At 40.9% G+C, this 23,355-nt stretch overlaps 1 protein-coding gene across 12 annotated transcripts in view; it reads left to right on the top strand.

Annotated features, from left to right (window-relative positions):
* Nucleotides 1–362: 362 nt before the first annotated feature.
* Nucleotides 363–23,355, top strand: part of PER2 (period circadian regulator 2) — a 47,239-nt gene continuing 24,246 nt past the window's right edge. Inside the window, exons 1-9 of one of the 12 annotated variants that reach the window (XM_080605182.1) lie at nucleotides 363–481; nucleotides 7,567–7,621; nucleotides 8,539–8,592; nucleotides 10,475–10,538; nucleotides 11,068–11,159; nucleotides 17,627–17,894; nucleotides 18,428–18,496; nucleotides 21,495–21,649; nucleotides 22,062–22,183. In XM_080605182.1, coding sequence (XP_080461308.1) covers nucleotides 17,638–17,894; nucleotides 18,428–18,496; nucleotides 21,495–21,649; nucleotides 22,062–22,183 — 603 coding nt within the window. In that variant the 5' untranslated portion in view covers nucleotides 363–481; nucleotides 7,567–7,621; nucleotides 8,539–8,592; ... (1 more) ...; nucleotides 11,068–11,159; nucleotides 17,627–17,637. Of the gene's footprint in view, nucleotides 482–7,566; nucleotides 7,622–8,538; nucleotides 8,593–10,474; nucleotides 11,160–17,425; nucleotides 17,895–18,427; nucleotides 18,497–21,494; nucleotides 21,650–22,061; nucleotides 22,184–23,355 lie in introns of all 12 variants that reach the window. The other 11 variants (XM_080605180.1, XM_080605178.1, XM_080605181.1 and 8 more) reach the window with 11 other exon arrangements.

Genomic DNA, 23,355 nt, shown 5'->3' with positions numbered 1-23,355 from the left:
AGCGGGTGACACTGGTGGTAGGGGAAGGCTGGACAGAAGATCTGGGAGGCCTCTCCCGCCCCCACGCCCCACGGCTCTTCCTGGCAGGGCCTGGCCCGGGCCCCTCACGGAGCCGCCGCCGCGCCCGCCCCCCGCCCTAAGCCCCGCCCCTCGCCGGGCGCGCGCTGACGTCACGGGCGGCTCCGCGGGCGGCGGTGGGTGGGGGAGGGCCCGTCTCGGCGGTTGCGGCCGCTGGAAACATGGTGCCACACGTGAGGCTTATGTAAAGTGAGCGGCGTGCGGCGCAGCCAATGGGCGGGCAGCGCGCCCCGCCCCCGCCGTGCTCGGCAGCGGGCGTCACGCTCCGGCGGCCAATGGCGGCGCGGCGGGGGCGGGCCCCGGGCGGCCGGTCACGTTTCTGCCTGTATGAAGTCGGGGCCGGGCTGCGCCGCGCCGCGCCGGGCAGGGCTGCGCCGGGACGGACCGGGCCGGGGGACGCGCGGTGAGTCGGGGCCCGGCGGGCGCTGCCCTGCAGCCGGGGATGGGGCAGCGCGGCGGGATGGAGGGGGGGATGCGGGCGGGCTGCCCCCGGCCCCTCGTTACGTAACGGCCGCCGCGGGGGCGGGACCGGGCCCCCCGCTGCACCCCCCTTCCCCCCCAGCCCCTCGGGGCCTCCCCGCCGCGGGGCCCGGGGCTCCCCTCACAGCGCCTCGGGTCGGGGGCGGCGGGGCCCGGGGGGTGGCCGGGCCGACAGCGGGGAGCTCCGGCACCGGGAGCCGGGGGGGAGGGAACCGGGCCGGGGGGGTCGCCCCGGCGCCGTGCCCGCAGCCACAGGTGGGCGGGCGGCGGGTCCCGGCCGTGGCCGTGCCGCGCCTGGGGGCGGCGGGGCGCGGAGGGCGGCGGCGTGCCGCTCCATGTGCGGTTACAAAACGGTTTATGTAAGGCCGGCTCCGTGCGCGCCGCTCGGCGGGGCGGCGGCGGGCGGGTGGCACGGCCCGGCGCTGCGGGGCTGGGGGAGGGCCCCGGGGGGCCAGCGGGGGGGCTGCGGGAGCTGGGAGGGTCTGGAGTTGGTTGGAGGGAAGCGCCGCAGCTTGCTTAGGGCGGCGCGTCCGGAGGGTTTTCAAGAAGTGCGTTGGCCGTGGCCCTTAGGCTGTAAGAGGTCCCTTCATTTTTTTTCTTTTCCAGATGTAAGACCCAGAGGCGTGCCGGCTTGTGCATCTGCCACTGAGTAGCTACTGCTTTCATATTCACAAATAAAGGAGAAAAGGTGGAAATCTTGTGACGTTTCCGGTAGTAAGACTGTCTGCTCAAGTCAAAAGCAGAGTCAGAAACTGATTTAGTCCAGTGAGAATCAGTTTCAAGTTGCCAGGGTTGTTTCAACCACGAAGTTTCTTTGCAGATGAGAGTTAAAGTTAGTTATCACTTCTCAGAACTACAGCAAATTTTTAGCGCTGGCCTTTGATTATTGTCCAGGTAAAATCCAAACTCATCACTGTGATGGCAGTGAGGAATATCGACTTAACAAAATTAACCATTTGCATTTAACATACTTTTTTTTATTAAACCGAAGTATGCCAAGCTGTCAGTTAAGCACGTGGTGTATTCTGTAAGTGTCTCTAAGTTTTATTGGATTGCTTGAGGCCATTGAACTTGCTAAAACTGAAACTTTTCATGCCTTCTGGAGTGCCTCAGTGTCTACACTTGTCCTTAGTCTTCTTACCCTTGCTCCCAGTGCTGTGTATACGCTTTACGCAGTGGATCTCAAATACAAAATTCAGGAGCAGGGCCTAGAACTGGGTTCATGTCACCGAGAGTGCCCCCACTGTTGTGCTGTAACATCAGGTCCTTTCTTGCTTATGCTTGTGTGTGTTTGCATGCTGCTCTGGTCTTTTTGCTGTTTCTTACTGCAGCTTGCTTTGTTTCTGCAAAGTGAGCAAGTTTTACTGGAGGACCGCACAGTGTCCTCAGTTGGTGCGGGCTTTGCTGTTAGCCTTGTGATCAGGGCACTGTCCTGAGGTGTGGAGTCCTTCTTCTGGCCTGCTGCTGGTCTGAGCAGGTTGCTTATCTTAGACACGAAATTAAAAAGTAGGACCTGTGGCCTAGGGTGAAAGAAGAAAGTCATATCCTTCAGTTTTGGTGTGTGTTGGGCTGTTCCAGGTGTTTAATTGAAGGTAGAAGGGAGGACACCCAAGCTGCCAACTACCCAAGTAAAGCAGTGTCCAGCTCCTTGTGGTGAGAAGCTGCCCTGCCCTGTAACTTAGCTTGCCTTAATCAGAACATGAGGCTGCGGAGAGAAGGATTTTGGCTGCTGTGTACTTTCTTCAGATTCAGCAAGTTTTCTGGATTCGTTTGTGATCCCGAGACTAAGTGGTGTTGCCAACACTTTTGTTTGTCAGTTGCTATGACTTGTAAACTTCCTATGTTTGTTTTAACACGAATGCAATCTGTGAAAATCTAAGTAATCTTCATTTTCACACTTTACTTGTATTCCTTTTATATTTCCACAGGGAGTCATAAAGAGACAGCGTATCACGGTAGCGCTTAGCGTAATACCTTTTCCCCACTTCTTTTCTCAGTCACTACGATTAAAATATGTAACAGTCTCAGCTTTCAAATAAGCTTATTTGAGTCTGTCCCTGGATAGTACACTTTTATAGTAATAAATTTCCCCTGTGAAAAATCACTTTTTTGTGTGTGCGCCACAGTGTGAGATCAGAGTAAGTGGAGTAAAAGTTCTAGACTTTTCTTTTACCTCAGACTTTGTTATGACCAGGAAGTGTTTGCTTTAGATGCAGACTGATAAACCAATTTTTTTCTTCCTGGGTTCTTGCCACACCTGTATTCCTCTAACACCTTTACAATATTAAAATGCACTTTGCTGTAGAAAAGATATTTTTTTTAACCTTTTAAAGTATAGGCACATGGGCAAGTTACTGTGGGATGAGGTATATTTGGTGTGGTGTAGTAGAAAAGCAAGTAAATCGTCACTAACCAGTAGAGCAAGTAAATTATCACTAGTCTAGATCAACTATAGTGTTTTATATAGGGTTGCTGTTGTTGGCCTATGTTAAAAGGGAACGTCATGTTCCTACTGGGGTGTTGTGTAATACTTGGCGTGAGTGTGCTGTAGCCACTGCATTATATTGATACCGTTACCACATCATAATTACTGGATAATCAGGTGTTTCTGAAAAGGAATTTTAGTGTCCAGTGGTGGTTGCATGGCCTAGAATTCCTGTCTGAGGACGGTGGATTACAGAAACTCTTAGCTGCATTATCTATCCTGCTGCATTCGTACTGTCCGCATCCAGTTATGTCCCCGTTGCGCAAGTTTGAAACTGCTTGACTAGTTATTATGTTAACCTCTCTTGTCAAGCACTGAACAGCAAATAGGTCAATTATATCACAAAGAATAACAGATACTAATTCTGCGATTCTGAAGGGCTTTGACTTGTGGTTTTGGTACAGGTGATGTTGGGTGCGGGAAATAGTAATGCTGCTTGCTGATGGTTTGTGTAGTGCGTAAAGGTGCCTGACCCCTCTCCCGCTTCCCAACTGTTCCCTGAGCTGAAATGCAGCCGTGGTGGGGCCAGAATGTTGCTCCCTCCTGTGCTGTTGGTAGTAAGGCAAACCTTTGGCTTCCTGGCTGTTGCCTAGTCAAGAATGAGTCCACCTTTTGACAAGCAGAGAGAAGCTTATTTTTTTTTAGCTACAGGTGAAATACTTCCTTCTGTGAAGCATGTTTAGAGGGTGTGGGAGAAGAGAAGGTGGCTGTCAGAAACACACTTCATGGGCTATTGATTTTGTGATCTGTTGCTGGGAGATGTTGTGACCCCTGGCCACTCTTGCGAAAGACGGAGTGGCAGAAGACTGAAATGAAGGAGGATCAGAGGGTTTGGGTATGCCTGCAGAGGCGGAGGAGAGGCTCAGAAGCTACTCTTTGGAGCACGATCTGTTCCTGCTGGCAGTGAACCAGCAGCGCCATGTGGCAGGGAAGCACCCGAACACATGGGAATCCACATGTCTGAGCACATGCGCGGTGATCTGGTACTCCAGTAAGTGGCTTAGTAGATCACTGGGCAGGCATGCTTGTGCAGCCTGCTTGTGCTCTGCCTGCCAGCAGTGCTAGTACACGGGCAGATCAGGCTCTTGTGCCTCTGTTTGGTATTTCAAAGGTTATCCTTCAAGTGTAGATATGATCTTTATGTCTAACTGCCTGCGTTAGACTTGTACCAGTCCGGTACAAGGTTCTCTTATGTGGCTGTCTGTGCTTCTTGCCGAGTTCCTGACGGACAGCAGCAGTGTATCGACCTTCTTGCAAGCTGCACAGGCAATAGGTTGGGAGTGTGTGTTCGCCACCATGCACACCAGTGAGATTATGAGATTTTTTTTGTGTGAGTGAGAGCCACTGTAAGGCCAAGAAAGCTTTGTACAGATGTTCTCAGCTGTTGCTCAAATGCTGCTGAAATAGTATGTGGAAGTCTTAGAGAAGCCTTCTGATTCCTCTGGCTTGTTTTGGTAGTCTGGTTTAAATGACTTCACTTCCAGGGCATGGTAAGAAATAAGGCTAGCTTTACCTCTCTTGAGATAAATAACCATGGAGTACGATCCGCTTTTCTTCGTTTTCTCCCAGTAGAAAGCAAAGCTTTACTGCTGAAGGGATAGAGACTTAACATGCTGTATACATGACAGGTAAACTGAGAAACACAGAGCAGCCCATTTCTCTGCGCAGGAGTACAAGGAGTACAAGTACTGAGCATGACTGCAGAAGTTCTGGGCAGGACGGACTGATGTTCATCCTGAAAAGATGCGACAGTGGGGAGGAGAGTGTGTTTGTATGCCAAAATGATGGGGAAAGGCTTTGGGGTTCTGCTTTCAGCTGTTGTTGAGTATATTGTGGTAACTTTTAGTGCTTGATTTTTTTTTCTATAGATAGAATTGTTGGAGAGTTCCTTGTATAGGTGTGTCAAACTGGCATTTTTAATGTAGAACCAATGCTATACCATCTTTCCAACATGCTGTCCTTAAATTGTGTAAAACAACACCTGTATTTGGCATAATTGAAGCTTAGGGATACAAGATGAAGTGTTCAGGATGTCCAGTACTTGTATTTTTCATTGGTCGTGCTACCTGTTCTCCTTATTCCTTCCCTCTTTTGTATCTTGGTATGACTTTTGTGCTTGACCTTATTTCATGTACTTTTATGCCTCTGCTCCTTTGTTTCTTTAATTGTACAAAGATCTGCAGTACATAAAGCACTTCTTTGCTCTCAATTACATCTCTGCCATGGGTTCCTGGGTGATTTGATCTCTTATGTCTCTGTACTAATATATCCAGCTTGCAGGACAAGTACATCATGTTTGTTAGGTGACTGTGCTTTGTGGGGTGTATTAATGACTTGCCGTAGAGTCTTCCAGAATGGGACTTCCATTCTGACTGCAGTAACAGGCATGAGCTGTAGTCATCTTGAAAGAGCAGCACTCACCTGAACCTTCTGTAAACGTAATACAACGTGGTGCAATTCTGCTGTCGTCATCCCCCGGAGAGGAGTTCTCACCTAATAGTAAAATTGAAATACAGTTCTGCTTTAGTAGTGAAATATTTAACTGGATGGTGGAGCATGCTAATTTTTCCCTCCGGTCTGTGACAGTGCTTTCTCAGATGTATCATATTTGTTATTTTGCCCCCAGAGGAGAAGAGTTGACTTATGCAAACGTAGAGTTCTTATCACTGTTTTCTTGCTTAATAACTTTTCCAGATCCCCTCAGAAATAGCTTTCTATTTAGAAAGAAAATCAAACATCCTTAAATTTACATTTAATAGAAAGCATTTTAGTTCACCTTTAAAAAAGTACACAAAACCTATTGTAGTATTGGAAGGAACAATGCCTGGAAACTCTCATGGGACAGGTAAAGGAGACTGCATTTAGCCTCTTCACAAAAGATCCCAGCACGGGCTGCAGCAGTCTTGTCCATCACAGATGTGTTTCTGCGTTGGCACCTCTTTTTTCTTCACAAAAGGTGCCCGCCCTGCTGGCGGTTGAACTTAGCTCTGTGCCAGGGTTTGTTGCTCGCGTGAAGGAGTAGACGTGAGGAAGTCAGTTTGTGTTTGCTGATCGCTCCAGATCCGTGTTGGCGATCTGAGCAGCAGTGGTGGGGCCAGCAGAGCGTGGCACGCTTGCCTCAGAGAAAGAGGACAGTCCCTGCCGGGTGGCTGAGTTGCTGCCCTGACTGCTTTTGGGGGTTACTTTTGCGACTGGCTTCTTACAGCTCCAGGAGAGCAAGTGATGAATCAGGAGCTGGCCCAGGTCAGTGAGCACAGCATAGGTGAGATTGTTTGACCTTCCGTGAGGTAAACTTGCTAAGGTCAACAATGTCCTGCTACTGGGCTATTCATAGTAAGATTGAGTTGACTTTGTCAGGTTACCTCAGGCAAACTCTGCTATTAGTTACCCCATGGAGAAAATAGGCAGCTTTAAAAATAACAGAACCAACCTAAAACAGGGGGGAAATGAATGAATAGAGTTGGTTTGGATGCTTCAGGAGCTGGAGTGATTGGTGGTATGATCTTAGGTAGGTCCATTTAGGAACCGTTTGTGGGAGACTCTGAGGGATTTTTGTTCTGCTTGGCTCTCTGGGATGCAGCTGAAGACAAGGGGTAATGGTTTTAAACTAAAAGAAGGTAGATTTAAATTAGGTATTTGGAAGAAGTTCTTTACTATAAGGATAGTGGAACACTGGCCCAGCCTGCCCAGAGCAGCTGTGGCTGCCCCATCCCCGGCAGTGCCCAAGGCCAGGCTGGATGGGGCTGGGGGCAGCCTGGGCTGGTGGGAGGGGGCCCTGCCCAGGGCAGGGGGCTGGAGCCTGGGGTCTTTGAGGTCCCTTCCAACCCAGGCCACTCTGTGATTCATTTTATATATTTTGCATGTAAGTAAAAGAAGCCTCTCTCTTTTTATTAAGCTGAGAACAACTTTTGCTTTAAGAATGCGTACCTGTATTTTGGAATGTGAAACCAGTCTTGGTGGTGATGTCAGTACTTTCACTCAGTTGAATTGGTGTTCTGCAGCATTTTTTTAATCTCCTAAGGCTAATTCGGAATGGGCGTTTTGGTGGTGAAATGTTTCAAAATTGTAGTATGTAGAAGAAGAAACAAATTGAATTCAAATAGGTGATCCACGTTTTATACTAGGTCATACTCATTTTCAGCATGGATGCTCTTAAATGAGTAAGCAGTTGATTTTGAAGGAAACTGTGCTGATATCTGTACTATCTAAACAATGTTCTAACAGTAAATGGATATTACGGAGATGGAATTGTTTTTTTCTTGTATTTACAAAGGGAATAGAATTCAGTGAATTACTCTATGCATTGCCTGAGGGAAATTTGGAACTTAGGTTACGATAGTAGATACCGATCAATAAAATCTCCTACACTTTCTCTCATTTTGTATTTGTAGTCCTTTTAACTGCTCTTCATCTGTGGACTAAATACCCTCCATTGTTGGGCTTGTGTTCCATTATTAAATGGACCTGATTTATGTTTCATAAATTATTTCGTATCTTGCATGTAAAACTTCTTTGTTTTGTAGGAATATATTGATGACTCTTTCAGAATTGGAAAGACTGATGAGTACATTCATTAAGGTGAGTAAGCGTCTTATGATCTCCCCAAGAATCTGATTTCTAGTTTATTCTAAACTGATTTTTTGTTGTTGCTGCTTTGGATAGCTCCCTTGAGCTGTAGTCTGTCAGAGTGCTGAGAACTGAAAAGATAGTCAGGATAGTATGTTTTTAAAGACTTTCACAAATCATTGAGCACCCAGAAATGATGTGACTTCTCTAAATTGTTAGGACACTGAAATTACTCAGTCTATCATACAGTATCCAGTGCTACATCTGCATTGTTTGCTGTACAATAGTTATTGATAAATTCCAGTCTCTTGAAGGTGTGTTAAGGAGTCTTAATAATAATTCTGGGGTCCAGAAAACAAAGTTGTTCACGTTGTTCAGATAATTAGGATGATAGTTCAGGAGGGAAAAAAAAAAAGGAAAATATTCATATAAGATTTGATTTGGAAAGCAGATTATAGCTTCCATCAATGTTTTTGGTCAGTTTTGTAATGGGCTGGTACTATTCTAATCTCTATTCAAGAAACTGAACACGTGGCATCAGAGCTACTGAGTTATGCATGTTTCTGTTCAATGTGTTAGAAGCTAATGACAAAGAAGAAGCTTATTATAACACATGTGGGGTATGTGTGGTAGAATAAGAAAACCCAATAGATCGTCATATAATAGAGGAGGCACATCAGCTAATAGTTTTGTTATATATGATCTGATAATGGGACAGTATTAGCCTAAGGAAGGAGAGGGAAGCACAGCAGTTCTGGGTAATACTGTAATATTCCAAGACACATGAAACTGAGTATTTTTGAGGATTATTGCTATACTGCCCATTTTTTCCTGATGATTAAAACAAAAATAGTTTTTCTGCTGCTACAAAACTTGAACTGAATAGGTTCTTAAAGCTGACAGTGTTTGTTCTCTTTTCAATACTGCAGGTGTGACTTCATGGCTCTTCAGAAAGTCTACTTGATTGGGATTCTCTAATACAGGTGTGTTCCCCAAAACAGGTTGTTTCTTCTTTTCTAATGTTGAAGTCTTCTATGCTCCGAATAGATACACCTCAGTATCAAAGGAAGTGTTGTCATAGGCTCTATATTCTTTTTATACTGATCAATTTAGACTTTCTGTGGAAAAGACTTTCCTCAGATGCCGTAGATGGATGAACTGGGCTTACTCAGTTAACTGCGTATTTCTTCTGGTTAATAATAGAAAACCAGAAGACGAGATTCAACTGTCTCTAGTTTTACTCAGACTGATGAAAGACCCTGGCTTGAATGACTTGTATTGAGTTTCAGATGAAACTCCTTTTGATGTAGGGTTGTCTTAGCTTTCTGTTAATTTGTAGAGAGGCTTATGATGAGAATTTTAAGTAGTTACAAGATTTTTTTTCTTAATACCTTCCTAAATGTGTTAAGTAGATGAAACCTATATAAGCAATTAAAATGATATGTTGCTACTGTGAATAGCATACATATTTTCAAATGTATACTTTAAGCCTCTGTGTAAAAGTGTCGTGATGGAGATCACAAAGCTAGAAAAGTGCTGTGATCCGTCAAAAATAGTTGAGCAAATCCTTGTGAATTTTCTGCATGTCTTAGTGATATACCTTAACTTTATAAAGGAAATATGGAATATAGGGAGATGAGTTAGTTGTAGTGAAGTGTAAAAGCTGACTTTCAACACTAGTGTTAGATCTTTCTTTAAAAGACATTCCAGCATCTGTGCTTAAAATTGCAAAATCTGAAAGTAGCTCTGAATAAAGCTATTTCCTAACGCTTCTCTTGGCCAGAGATACAGAGCTTATTTAAATCCTGTTTTATCAATTGATGATAAAGCTAAAGGTAAAACACAGAACTTATATGTACAGATTTGTACCATAGTCTGAGACTTGCAGAACACATCAGCATTGTGACATTATGCAGAATGGAACGTTGTGAATAAATTCTTCCTTAAGTCTGGCCAACACAAATGTACTTTTAGCAGTTGCTAGATGTGCTGCATTTTGAATTAACGCATATTAACATGGCTGTCATCCAAAACGGTTAGTTTTGTAAACAATCAAAAGCCATCTGGACGTGGTCCTGGGCAGCCAGCTGTGGGAGGCCCTGCTTGAGCAGAGTGTTGGACCAGATAAACCCCACAGGTTTCTTCCAACCTCAGCCATTCTGTGAATTGCAATTTGCTTACTGCCGAAAACTTGAATCATAGAATCATTAAGGTTGGAAGAGACCTCCAAGATCATCTGGTCCAACCATCATGATACTACCAATGTCACCCACTAAACCATGTCCCTAAGCACAAGGTCCAACCTTTCCTTGAACACCCCCAGGGGGAGTGATGCCACTACTTCCCTGGGCAACCTGTTCCGATGCTTGACTGCTCTTTCTGAGAAGAAATGTCTCCTAATTTCAAACCTAAACCTCCGCTGGTGCAACTTGAGGCCATTCCCTTCTAGTCCTGTCGCTAGCTACCTGTGAGAAGAGGCTGACCCCCAGCTCCCAACACCTCATAGCAAGCCTACAGAATTGTAGATGAGATTAGATTTATTAGATCAAGTCTTAAAACTGGATATTCTAAATAAACCAAAGCATGTGGACCTCCTGTTGAATACGTTGGGCACTTTGCTGTTCTCTACTGGAGGATTTAGCCCTTCATTCTTAGTGGTTGTGTCAGCTTGTGCAGACCTTAATGTGCATGGTATGACATCATACTGATAGTGGATGAGAAGTTATTTTATCTATTGTAGAAGGTTCTGCTCTTTTAAAACTTTACAAGACTTTATTGTAGACCATAAGTGTTTAAAACACAAATTTGTATCTGATTTCTCTGCTGGATGACAGTTTCATATTTAACCAACATTTATCTGCATAGGAATGGCATAACTGTGAGCATCTCTCTGGTATCTGTTTGAAGAGGACACTGTTGGGGGGCCCAGGTATTTCTTTTATATTTTATAGTTGTAGAGGTGTCCGGACTCTGTAATGGTCAAAGATTTCCAGTAGAAGAGGATGAGACAAGAATTAAATGCATGTGGGAGACTCTGGACCTAGGCACTTCATGCTTTTGATGCTAGCTGGGAGGGAACTTGATAAACATTTTTACCAACTTTTCATAGGAAGAAACAGGTAAGGAACATGCATAATTGTTACGATTGATGTTAATGGAAAGACTTCTTTTATTTTCCGTTAGACCTCATGCAGAAGATATATTGTTCTGTTTGTTTTACCTTAAACTGTGATTTCAGTCATACACATATTCATTCAGAACTATTTTTGGATATAAACTGGGAATTGCATTATTGAATTGAAGCAGAGAGATTTTTTTAGCTTAAGTGTGGTTATTCATATAATGAGGTTTGAGCTGTTTTGTTTGTTTTTCCACTGAGAAAGCAATGTAGATGCAAGCATCTTTGCTACGGATGCAAGGGCCTGGCCTGATGCTTGTACTGATCTCTTCCTGCATAGATGCTGCTATAACTTCAGGGTCTGGCACTTGGATGGCTCTGGATAAAGGCTTTGTCTTGGCCAGTTCCTCTGTTGTAAAGTGAATGGCAGCTGTAAGTGATGGCTAAATAGGATCACCTCTTTAAAGATATTTGCTTTTGTTTAACTAATGGTCCTGTACTGAGGGTTTTGTTGAACTTGAAGGTGGATCTTTATTAACAATTATGAAACGAATGCTATGAAATCAAATTCTTTAAAGTATTTGTGTTGTTCTAGATGTTAATGATGATTTGATATATTGATAAATTGCTATAAAGTTCTAGCTTATACTTCATTCCTTCTTAAGAAAAAAGCAAACTTTTTTTATGGTGGCTTGCAGTGGAATGAGGAGTCTATTCAAAAAGCAGGTTTCTTTAGTATCTTTAGTCCTGCAGGAAATTTTTACACATCTTTTGTTATTTTTCGTATAGTGAAATCTGAAAATACTGCAATTTTTTTCTTGTTCCATTCTCCAAATGTGTCCTAGTGAAGATATTTTGTAAATTGTTCTGCCGCTGCAAAAAGTGAAGCGCTTAGTTTTATTGCTGGTGAAGTTGTACAGTTAGACATGTTACTTCTCAGATTGTTTGTTTACAGGTTTTTTTTCCTGACACTTTGCTATTACCAAGGACTCAATTACAGTCTAATTGCACAGGGAGAGTGCATTCATTGTAGACATTAATTTCCATTTTTTTCTGGAACTGCATAATACAATTAAATCAGTGCTAGTTGCTTATCATACAAATAAAAAAACTTTGCCATTTTGCCAAGCAGTCCTCCAGAAGATACGTGGAAAACATTCTCATTGCTAAGGTATCGAGTAAACTAAAATCCAGACCATGAGGAATGACTCCTATTGATCCTAACGCAGTTACTGTCCCCTATCACTGACATGACTAAACTGTATTCATAAACTGTGGTGTGCCTGTTGGTTTATTTTTTTGAATATTGGTAAGTTCATTTGTTCATTTTAATGGCAAACTTAGGCAAACGGTCAGTCTTGGGATATGCTCAGTTCTTGAATTAGTTCATTCTGGCTTTGGATTTTTACACTTTAATTCTTTAAACGCTAGTATGCATTTAAATGCTAGAGATTTTTTTCATGGGGAAAGAAAGGAAAGATCTTTGAAAGTAAACAGATCTGTGCTGAAACAAGACTTTGTTTAAAGGGCAGTTTCAAAAGAAATTTGCTTTCTTTGTATCCTACAGTCCTGACCCAAGTTCTTCAGAGGTTTTTCAAAAGCACAAAACCATTATTTCTTCAAGCATTTGCCCATACATATTTTGACATGTTCTTCTGGCACCACCGAAGTTCAGGCTCTTTCCACTGTCTTATGGTGGGAGTAAAGCTTTTCTGGTTAATGAGTAGTAGCCGGAAGATGTTTTCTGCACATCCAGCGTGGCCTATGTTTGTTCTTGGCGCTCGGTGGAATTATATTGCCTTTTCCGTACAGCGTCAGTGTCTTCGGAGCTCTAGACTCTGACAGAGCGACTCTAAGAGGTTTGCTCTGTCTAGATGAATAGAATGTTTTTTTTTTTGAGCCATTTATCTTAAAATCAAGCTTAACTGGTGCCAATTTAAGATTAATGGAAGTTTTTATTCAGAGAGCCAACATAAATATCCTCCCTTTAGAAGCTTAGAAAGACATAGCAGAAAGTAAAGAAAGAAAAGCAGGGTTAACTTATTTCTCAAGCTCAAACTTAAGAGAGCTCTTCCTCTGTCCCCAAGTGACAGTCTGCACTTGTTACAAACCTGGCGTGGTGTGCAGGGAGCTTCCTCAAGCTGGGTAACAGGCGAGGTCCTCAGACTGCGAGCAGGCTTGCTCTTACCTTTTCATTCTTATCTGGTTATTGACTGGAAATTTATTCAGGCATGTAAGTGGAATGAATATGTGCAATTTATTTCGGAATTTTGACTGAGATGAGTTTCAAAGCTAATTAATCTCTTGGGGCTGACTGACCCTCTGTACTCCTGAAGTGCTTGCATGGTGCTTGCATATGCATGCAGATGTTCTTAAGGTTTTCCTCTGTCTGCTAGTAAAGTCTAGCTAGAGCCAACAGTTTCTTCTTAGCCTACACCATGTTCTTTGCCTGGCATTTTAGGTAATTGATTTTCTCTTTTTCACAGCTATTCCAACCTCCTAGAGAATCTCTCCTAATTGGTCATATATTATTGTTGCTACTTCTTGGAATCTTTTATTATTTATTACACAAGCTCTTGGGTTAGAAATGCTCTTCTACCTTCTTTCATATACCCCAACCTCCACACCTTTCCCTATGGACTTACAAATTTTCTTCATTGGGGATTTTCTGAGGGGGTCCTTCATGATGTTGCAGTCAAAGATGACTGGATTTAAATACTGTCTCTCTTGCACAGTTCTGTACTAACTGTGGACCTAGCTAATGTCTGTCTCATTAGGGAGATTGCAGTGTTGCCAGTGAATGCATCAGGGCTTTCCCCAAAAACCCTTGGAAGTGTCATGTTTTTTTCTTGTTCCTTCCCATTTATTCTTTCTCTGTTCCTTACTCTGTTACATATCTATGGTATGGAGGCTTTTGAGATTTTCTTTGAAACAAACTTTCTGCAAGACTGTTTTTTTTCAGTGACATTAATGTTCCAGTCCTGGATTAAAACTACCAGGAGCTGAGGCAACTTTTCTCAAAACATGCTTTTAAAAGGAAGGTCGAGCCTGTTTCTTCTTCATCAATGGGATACTTATTTTTATCATTGTCCTTGGGCTCCAAATTGTAGTCAGTGTAATGTATCTGTGTTGTTCCCACATAACTACTTACTGTGCGCAAGCCTGCAAAAGTTCTGGCGGGTGGCTAGCTAGAGACAGATGTCACACAACATAAGCATTTCCTCACATAAATTTTTGTCACGTGTCAAGAGGAAGAAAATTCATGATATTTCCTGTAGACCAGTACCTAGTTAGTCTGTTAGTGATTCTCTTAATTTGAACACATTGCTTTAAAATAAATAAATAAATAAGCTCTTGTTCAAGGAGGCATGTGAAATTCCTCAAAAGTCACTGCAAAGCTTCTATATATTCTTGAGAGCAATCCTCTCCCACCTAAAAAAGCACTATTGAAATTAGTTACAGATACCCAGCAGAGCTAGCTTAGGTGTCAGGGAAAGAAGAGAATGGATGACATTTGGAGGTAGAAAAAATTGCTTATCTCAGAATTTAAAACCGTAGACCTCTGCATTCTGCTTATGGCACAATTTTGATTGACTCTTAAACTTCCAAAGATTAGAGAGAAGACTTTGGGGAAAGAAAGCTTGTTCCTAAAATAAATAAATAAATTGCAGGCAACTCTTGAGACTGAGAATATTGCATCATTTATAACACTCCTTGGCTTCAGAATTCCGGAGAGAAGGTTTCGCACACTTACTCTGAATGCAAACATTTTATATATGAGTAGGAAAGCTGTGGTATAATCATTGCCCTTCTCATAAATAGTGCAAATTTTCAGACTTATGCATTACTGTAATATTGGACTGCTTACCTGTGACGTATTTAGGGCTGTGCTAATAGTTTGCCTTCTGGCAGTTCATGGTTTTGAATCCATCAATAGTGATGTATATAGCTGTCTTTAAGGGATTTAAGTATAGTAGCCCATGTGCTTTTTTTAAGAGCATTTTTTCCTACCTCTAAAAAAAAAAAAGTGACGTAGGTTATCAGCTGGTAGTGCTGTTTCAGTTACAGCAGCATGGTTTTCTCTTCTATTTTAAGCTCTTTGTGAGTAGTTCTTGGTCAGAAAAATATAAGCAAAGCCCCTGCATTAGTCAAAAAATACTGTATGAGGAATGCTAGATTTCACCTTAAATTCCTGAGTGACACTGTGGGGCCTTCTCTTCAGGTAATGCCTTGGCTGTCTTTTTCCATTCATGGAAAATCATGATGGGGTTACATTGTGTAATTTTGATGTGCATAAGGCATTTACTTGAAATGGGCAAAAGGCTGCAGATGGATCATCAAGCTCACCTTTAACCTTACAGGGAAGGTCAAAGGCCATCCCATTGCTGGCTGATTAGTTTGCTGGAGTACATTTGCTCACTGAATTCTCCACAGAACTTCACAACCTCAGTGCCCTCTGAGAAATATTAATACAGATCACACACAAGTGGCTTTTTGAGAGAGTGGTTTCTTAAGAGTTTTTTTAAGCAGGTGGATGCTCATATTAATACAACACTTGCAGTAGTAAGAGCATTTACTGGATGGGAATGGATTAACACTCTATAAAATGCTCCTTATTTGTACAGTAACACGAGTTTTTTTTTTTCCTTATGTACTGCCTGTTTGGTATTTCCCCAGTGCCACCTTCTGTATTTACTCTTCCTTTAGTGTTTTCAGTCACTAGCAGAGAAAGCTAGTTGTATAGTTACTTGTGATGCTGCAGATAGTAACATGGGTACCACTGACCTGCAGCACCTCCAGTCGGGCTCATTACAAGTATGGATAGTAAGAGTGGACTCTAGACAGGGACAGATCTGCATTAAAATGTGGAGGTAGGTAAGGCAAGTGAAAATGTGAGCTTTCATCTACAGCAGAGGTTAAATTGGAGATGAAATGTCTGATCTAGTTAATCATTGGCCACCAGAGTATGTGCCGTTGTGAAATAATACTGGAATTTCATCTAAGTAAATACTGTTACTGTAATTTCTGAGACAGAAGTGGCTTACTTAATCCAGAAAAAAAAACACTGTTAGAGCACTAAAGCATAATTTATTGTCTGTGTACTGTTGTTGAGTGCAGCAGCATAACTGGATGTCTACATGATCTGCGTTAGCAGACCTGAAGTGAATAGATACAGTAGTGAGATGTTGGTATTTTTTTTACCTGAAGTTTTTTTTACTACTTGTAATGGAGATCTAATAAAATCTTGTTTGGAAAAATACATCTCTATATATAAAGTGTATAGAAAGATAGAAAGTATTGTCACCATTGTTCATAGCTTAAATGTCCCGAAACTATGCTTCATCTTTGAAATGAAAGTAGCTATCTTGCACATTTCTCTAGCCAAGGAAGGAGGAGAACAGTATTTTCTCTGAAAAACTTCAAACAAACGTAGAATATCTGGAAAAGCAGCAGTTGGGAGGGTAAGAAAATAGTTTCGATGCTTACTAGGTGAGAGGGAAGTAGAATCATAGTGTGATTTAAATGAATATTAAGTTAGTCGGTAACAGAAAACTTTAAAATATTGTGTTTAAAAGCAAGTTGATGCAGTTAATACTAGCAGAGCTTAACTGCAGGTTTTCTTATTTCCTGTTATTATAGTCATTGGTCGTTAAGCTATTCCAGTGGTTTATTAGTCAACAACTGCAATCTTGAATATTTTAAAGGAAGAAAGGAGGGAACAAAAATGGTTTTGTTCTTTTAAAACAAGCTTTTTTTTTTCCCTGATGCTGAATTACATTATTCAGAGGATCTTAGTTCATGGTTTTGCGGTGTTGTTGTCTAGGTTGTTGAACTAGATGAGGATATGAGTCAGATTGAATACCTCTATTTTGTACATGAACTCCCATCTAGTACTTCTCCTTTGGCTCTTAATGTTAGTCTGTTTACTCATTAAATTCCTTCTACACTTCAATTTTGAGTCTGGAATTTGCTTTAGAAGCAGGGATTTTTTGTTTTGCTTTAAGTTTGCATTTCTATAGAATGCAGAATCTTTTTTTCCTGAATTAGTGGTAGTCAGATAAAATTATTATTTGTATCTTAATTTTTGCTCTTGATAAATGTTGATAATTCCCAGTGTATGTTCAGTCTGCCTATGTGTGTGGCTTTTGTACAGACAGAATTGAAGAATTGGTCAAAATGGCAGAAGTAAACTTGGCAAAAAAACAAGAGTATGTATTTTAAAAAAAAAAAAAAAGGCAAACAAATGGGAGAAAATTCCAAACAGTTAGAAATCTCTGATGTCTGAATGGTCTTTTTGTTTACCATGGTAAACTAGAAGCCAGCAAAATGGTTTAAGTGAAAATAATAAAATGTTCTTTAGTAGGTATTGTCCAAATCCAGGCAGTAAAATTATGAAGAGTTAGGTAGGAAAATAGCAAACAACTGAATATTTGAACTTCTAAGGAGTTCTTCATGTTTATTCCACTTCCTCTTTTTCTGTGAATTTTCACTAAAAGAAATACTTTTTTTCTACTAATACTAATGTATGGTGTTAGGTTTGCAATTATATATAACTTAAACTTTTCATCGTTGAAATGCTGAGTGTGTTAACAGTGAATATCACTAATTTCATCAGTCAGTAAGAGCTAGTTTATCAGCAAAAGCAAACAAGAAAATAGTTTTCTGTTTTATTTTTTCTTCCTTCCCTTCTTCCTCAGATTTGTGGGTCTGTACTTCCAGGCAGAATTTGTACAGACAGAAAATTCTGAATGTGGCTTGACTTGATCTTGGCAGTGTTTCTAATGAGTGTCCCATGGACAGTATCAAGTTCAGGGGGTTCTACTCTAGCACTGAGGAGCAGAACCCTGAGCAGTAACCTGGTATCAGTGAACACATTTCTTCATTGTTCTCTTTAAAAGAGCAACAGAAAATGAGTGAGTATTCTGGACTTGCAAGTAGTCATAACCAGATGATTGCTGAAGATTCAGGAATTCAGACAAAGCCTGAACACTCTCATGAAGTTCTTCAGGAAGATATTGAGATGAGCAGTGGATCTAGTGGAAATGACTTCAGTGGAAATGAAACAAATGAAAACTACTCCAGCGGGCATGATTCTCATGGCCATGAATCTGATGAAAATGGGAAAGATTCGGCAATGCTCATGGAATCTTCAGACTGTCATAAAAGGTAGTATTTGGTATTAAATAAAGTCCACTTGTGTTTGTGTCACTGAAAGCTTTTTGCATTTGAATCTAATTTCCAAGTAATTATTGTATAAAGTGTGTTTTCAGATTGAGGCTTAGTGTTCTTTTTCCCCTAGTTAACCTGCGTTTTGTATAATGTAAGTTGTGTAACTGATAAAGAGCAGGTTTCTCAAAGCCAGCTTAATTTGTATGTTTTATCACTGCTTGTTTGCTTGGTTCTATTTGTGTTCTTTGGTAAACCAGCTTCTACAATTATATAGCAAAAAGCGTCAGCCTCTTTTAACAGTCAGGATGCAACTGTGCTATTTTCATCTTTTAAAAAGCTTAGTGTACAGAGCAAAGCTAGAGTAAGAAGAACCTTCTGAAATGTCTTAACAGGTATAGTTTCCATTTGTTGTACCAAGCAGAATGTTTTTAAGTTTCATGTTCTAGACACCCAGTCATGAATAAAAAAATGTAAAGCTGAAATAAGTGTTACGTTAAGTTTACTCACATTAATGTCTGTCTTTGTTCTAGTTCAAGCTCAAATGCATTTAGTCTGATGATCGCAAACTCTGAGCACAATCAGTCTAGCAGCGGATGCAGGTAAGTAAATACACATATATTTTTGGTAATTTGCTTGTATGTGAGGCCAAAGATTGAAAACTAAATAGGTTGGGTGTTTTTTTGCTAAACCTAGAAGAGTACATGTAGGAGATAGTGCGGTCCTGTCTTTGATTCTCTTCCTGTCCATAATCGGCATCATGTCCTCTTAACTACTCAGTTGAATTAGAGCTCTTTGTAGCTGTTCCATGTGAACTGTGTGATGATTTGAGAGGTTATCTGACTTTGTTTGGATTTGGTAGCCTAACCTCCTTTTTTTTTTTTTTTGGTGGTTCACTTCAAATATAGTATTTTTTCTGAGGCAGGCTTTCCTTTAAATTTTCTGCTCTTCGGATTTTAGTCTGAAGCCTTTGCCTGGGAAAAACCTCGTAGTGTTTTAAAATCAGAATTCACCCATTGAGTTGGATGTGTTCTGATGTCCAGCAGCCGTATGATCTGCCTCTCCTGTGTTCCATTCGCCAGGATTCAAGCTTCAAGTCTGTAAGGACAGACCAACATCAGCTGCAGGAATACCTCTATATGAACTCTGCTTCTGACCCTGATAGCCTTGAGAAACCTGATGGCATTGAAGGCTCAAATTTGGACACTTCTGAGTGCCCTACTGTACTTGTTTATTTTTTTGATGAAGTCAGCCTCTGATCAGGAGACCAGAACCTGATCTTAGGCAGATCAAGCAATTTCTAGCTCTAGCATGCTGATGTTAAGATCCCTATCTACATATACCTGCCTGAAAGTGTTTCTACCTGATGCAGATCCTAAAGAAGTGGTAAATTAAAATCACACCTTTGCACCATTTGGTGCGTGATGAGCATAGTGTCTGCCTTGCAGACACCAGAAGATCTTGTTCCATGCTGTATCTTCAAGTGGAAATTGTTCTGGAGTTCACTTTTTGCTCAATATCAAGGACAGAGTGAACCAAAAGCATTTCTTAATCATCCTTTCCCACTGACTCAGTTTTCTTTACTGCAGGGTGTTGGAGGGTTACTTATCTCAGTTTGATACCTTTTTTTTAAACCTTCATTAATAGCTCCCTGCTCAGAAATAAATGTGAATCCAGATTGTACAGTATTTCCCCAGCTGTCAGGCACTGTGCTGTACAGAGCAGAATTTGATCATCTTCTGGGAATGGGAGACTGATAACCTCAGTTGACTGAGGATACCTAGAGAATGGTCTTGAAAGGGATGACTAAAATAGGATTAAAAGCTTTAGGGTTAGTCTTTGATTCAAAGACTATGGGGCTTTGGATTCAATGTTGGCACCACTCAACTACCTTTTCCTGTCCACATAAAGCAAAATGGAAAGCTCTTGTTTTTGTGTAATTCACTGATTCTTTACTCTGCAAACCAAGCCTTCTCTGTGGCTTTCTACTTCGCCTAATACTTTGTATCTTCAGGGTAAAAAAAAATATAACTGATTTTTCCAAGGAGGCCAGTCTTCTGTATTTGCAGCTACTATGGGCTAACTTGGAAAAGTTTCTTTTCTTGCAAAAAATTCTGACCACGTTGATTGAAGCATGCCCAAAGGCTACAAAAACCACAGTATGCTCTGTTACTTTGCCTTCTTTCCCTTTCTCTTCCTCCATGCTGCCAGCGTAGTGTTCTTCTGTTAACAAGACACTGATTGCATCAGTTGAAACTGTCAAGCCACACTGTAGATATGATTTTAGTGTACAGGGTGAACATGAAGTTTCCCAAGGGAGTACTACATCATTTTCTCTTTTCCCTTGCCTTTATTTCTCAATATAAAATGGTCAATGATTCAGTGAATGATATGTTTATCATAGTGCATTATGATGTAAATAAAAACTACCACTGCATATTCTAGTACAAGCCAGCTTTGTCACTTTCTAAGCATTTTGGGTGAAATATACCCAACACCTGTCAGATGAGTTGGTCTCCCTGAAGAACTTTTCAAAATTCTCAGAAAAATATTCAGAAATCCCCTTGAAAAAGTTACCTGGAAGCTGAAGCCACTTTATTGAGCACTTTGGATAGGGCAGCACAGTTGCCAAGATCATTGTTTCTGCAGGGGTCCTTAGGGTGACCTTGCAGAGAGTAACAGCCAAGACGATTGTGTAGTAATAGAAAACCTTCCTTTTGATAGGAAAGAATTGCTTTTTAGGAAGATTTTAGAATCCTCTAGGTTTTTGTGACTGATTCACTGCTTCCTACCCACCTGACCCACCCATCTTTTGTCGTCTTTCCTGTCCTTTCTCCTCCCTCCTTTTCCTTTTTGACTTTTGTCAGCATTTTTAAATGATGAGGAGATCAAGAACTGCAAAGGAAGGCAGTTTTCTGACACTAGCGCTGATTATCACTGTGGTTTGACCTTCTGCACTGAGACAATACTTCTGAACATGCACCTTAGAAATGTGAATGCAGTTTCTGTCTTCAGCTGCCTCCTGATTCTTCACCTTTCATATTTAGTCAAGTTTCTTTATCTTACTTAATGTATTGCCATGCTTAACTGGAATACATTTTTCCAAGCATTTCTCCATTTGTTTTGTTAACTTGATGCTCTCCCACTGCCATTCCCTTTTCAGGGACCTTTCCTATGAGAACCTGCTCGAACAGGAGGTGAAGACTTGAATGGACCTCCTGCTTCTCTACTTTGAAGTCCATGAACATTTCTGAGAGTTTGAATTTGAAAGGAACTAAGGGATATACCACTAAAAAGGGGGAGGGAAACTGGTGCAAAAAAAAGTTCTCTGGTGTTTGGGTGTATAAATGTGTTTCATAAACAGATGGTGTATCTTACAACAAAAATTCAGGTAGTGGTGAATCTTCTATTTTAAGTGATTCTAACTAATATAAGAATTACTACAAATTCTGAATGTTTACACTACATGGTGGAAAAGTTAATGTTTAGCTATGCAAAATTAGGCATGTGACAAATGTCAGTGTGTTTGGGTTTCTATGAGGATGGTGTGTCACTTCAAGCATTCCAGTGACTTTTTATTATTTGTCTTTAATGTTACAGTAGCGAGCAGTCCACTAAAGCCAAAACACAAAAGGAGTTGTTGAAAACTTTACAAGAGCTGAAAGCTCACCTTCCTTCTGAAAAGCGAATTAAAGGCAAATCTAGTATCCTAACAACGTTGAAATATGCCCTTAAAAGCATTAAACAAGTTAAAGGTAATCAAGTATGACACTGCTTAAATAATTATGACCTGGATAAAATTAAACATTTAAATAAGAATTTAAATGTGGTTGTCTGCTTACAGCTAAGTTTGTTTGAAAACCTCATTAAGCAAATATTTGTCTTCTCATTTGTGGACTGTTAAGTTGGGTTTCTTCGGGATTTAAAGGTTTCTAGTAGATGAATATATTATGATGCTAACATGGGTATTTTAAGGTGGGTAAATGTGTATGGGTTACTGATAAGGAAACTCCACTGTAGAACAACTAACTTGGAATACTACCTAGACTTCCCAACTGCCCATTCTGTGCTTATGCCAAAAAACCACTTGTTCCGTTTATTGCTTCCAGGCTATTTATTGATGAGACCTTAAATTCTGACTATAAACTGTTTAATGTTCTCATGTAGCCAATGAGGAGTATTACCAATTGTTGATGATTAATGAATCCCAGCCTTCTGGACTCAATGTGTCATCTTACACAGTGGAAGAAGTTGAAACTATAACCTCAGAATACATCATGAAAAATGCAGTGAGTATGCTGACACAAGCCTGCAGCGTGCATGTAAAAATGTTTTCTAGAACTGGCATGCCTTCTCCTTACAAGGTTGGAGTTCCTGGCTAGGCCAAAATCTGAAGAAGCTAGCTGTTACCTTCAAGCGTATGTTCAGTAGAAACTTCAAGCTTTACTTTATGAAGTAAAGACTTCGCCAATAGCAGCTCAATTAAAGCTTTTTTTTCCGACAGTTAGATGGGAAATAAGTGAAAATTCTTGGTCTTCTGACTCATACCTCATGCTTAGAGACAATGGTGTGATATATCTCAATATCCACGTGATGCAGTGCAGTGTGAAATGTGTAAATCATTAGTTGTCATTTTAGAATAGTGGCTAAACTTGGAGAGTATCTTTGTCCAAAGCTTAGTCAAGGCATAGGGTGAGTTGTTTCAGCTAATCCTTACAGTAGGGGTTATTTGTTTCAACAGTTCTTCTTGTTAACGAGACTTAAAAGTGACCAAAGTGTTTGAACCATTGTGTGTTGTTGTGTCCTCTTCTGTGGTATTTGTCTGGTCTTTGCAACTGTTACAGGCTTATTCTATGATCCAGTGATACTGTCTTCTCTTTTAGATGAAAACAACTAGGATGATCAATGTAGTTTTTAGCAGTAATGATTGTCACAGTCACAGAATGATTATTTTCCTCATTCTCAGTGTTCTATGTTTATTATGGAGTCTTAAACAATAATTACATCTAAGTTTATTAGCCTATCTTCCTCTATTTTTTTCTGAAGTCTTTTTCTGAACATACGCAGTTCTGAAATTAATAAAGTAATGGAGAGATGGGGGATGTTCCCTAGCTTGATGTAGGTATTTTTTGTTTTACCTATGAATAATAAAATAAAGGTTGCCTGTAAGGTGAAACAAATAGGCAATCTAGAGTATAACTGAGAACTACAAATATCATAAAAGTTGCTCAATGGATGTCAAACATGAGTTTGTAAAAAAAAAAAAAAAAAAAAAAAAAAAAACAGTGTTCTGACGACAGTTCTTAAGTTTGTATATAGTAATACTGGATTGAGCACTAGAGGTTGTGACGCAGGAAACTCTTCTGTGTTGAGGAAAAAATACAACATGAAATGATGCAAGTGGAATTTGTGTATGGTTGTTTGGAGCTCTTTTTTCACCTGTATGTTCATTACTTTGTCA

Source organism: Anser brachyrhynchus, assembly GCF_964034855.1.
Source record: "Anser brachyrhynchus genome assembly, chromosome: 9".
In the NCBI taxonomy this organism is placed as follows: domain Eukaryota; kingdom Metazoa; phylum Chordata; class Aves; order Anseriformes; family Anatidae; genus Anser; species Anser brachyrhynchus.
This window is presented reverse-complemented; position numbering and strand designations above follow the sequence as displayed.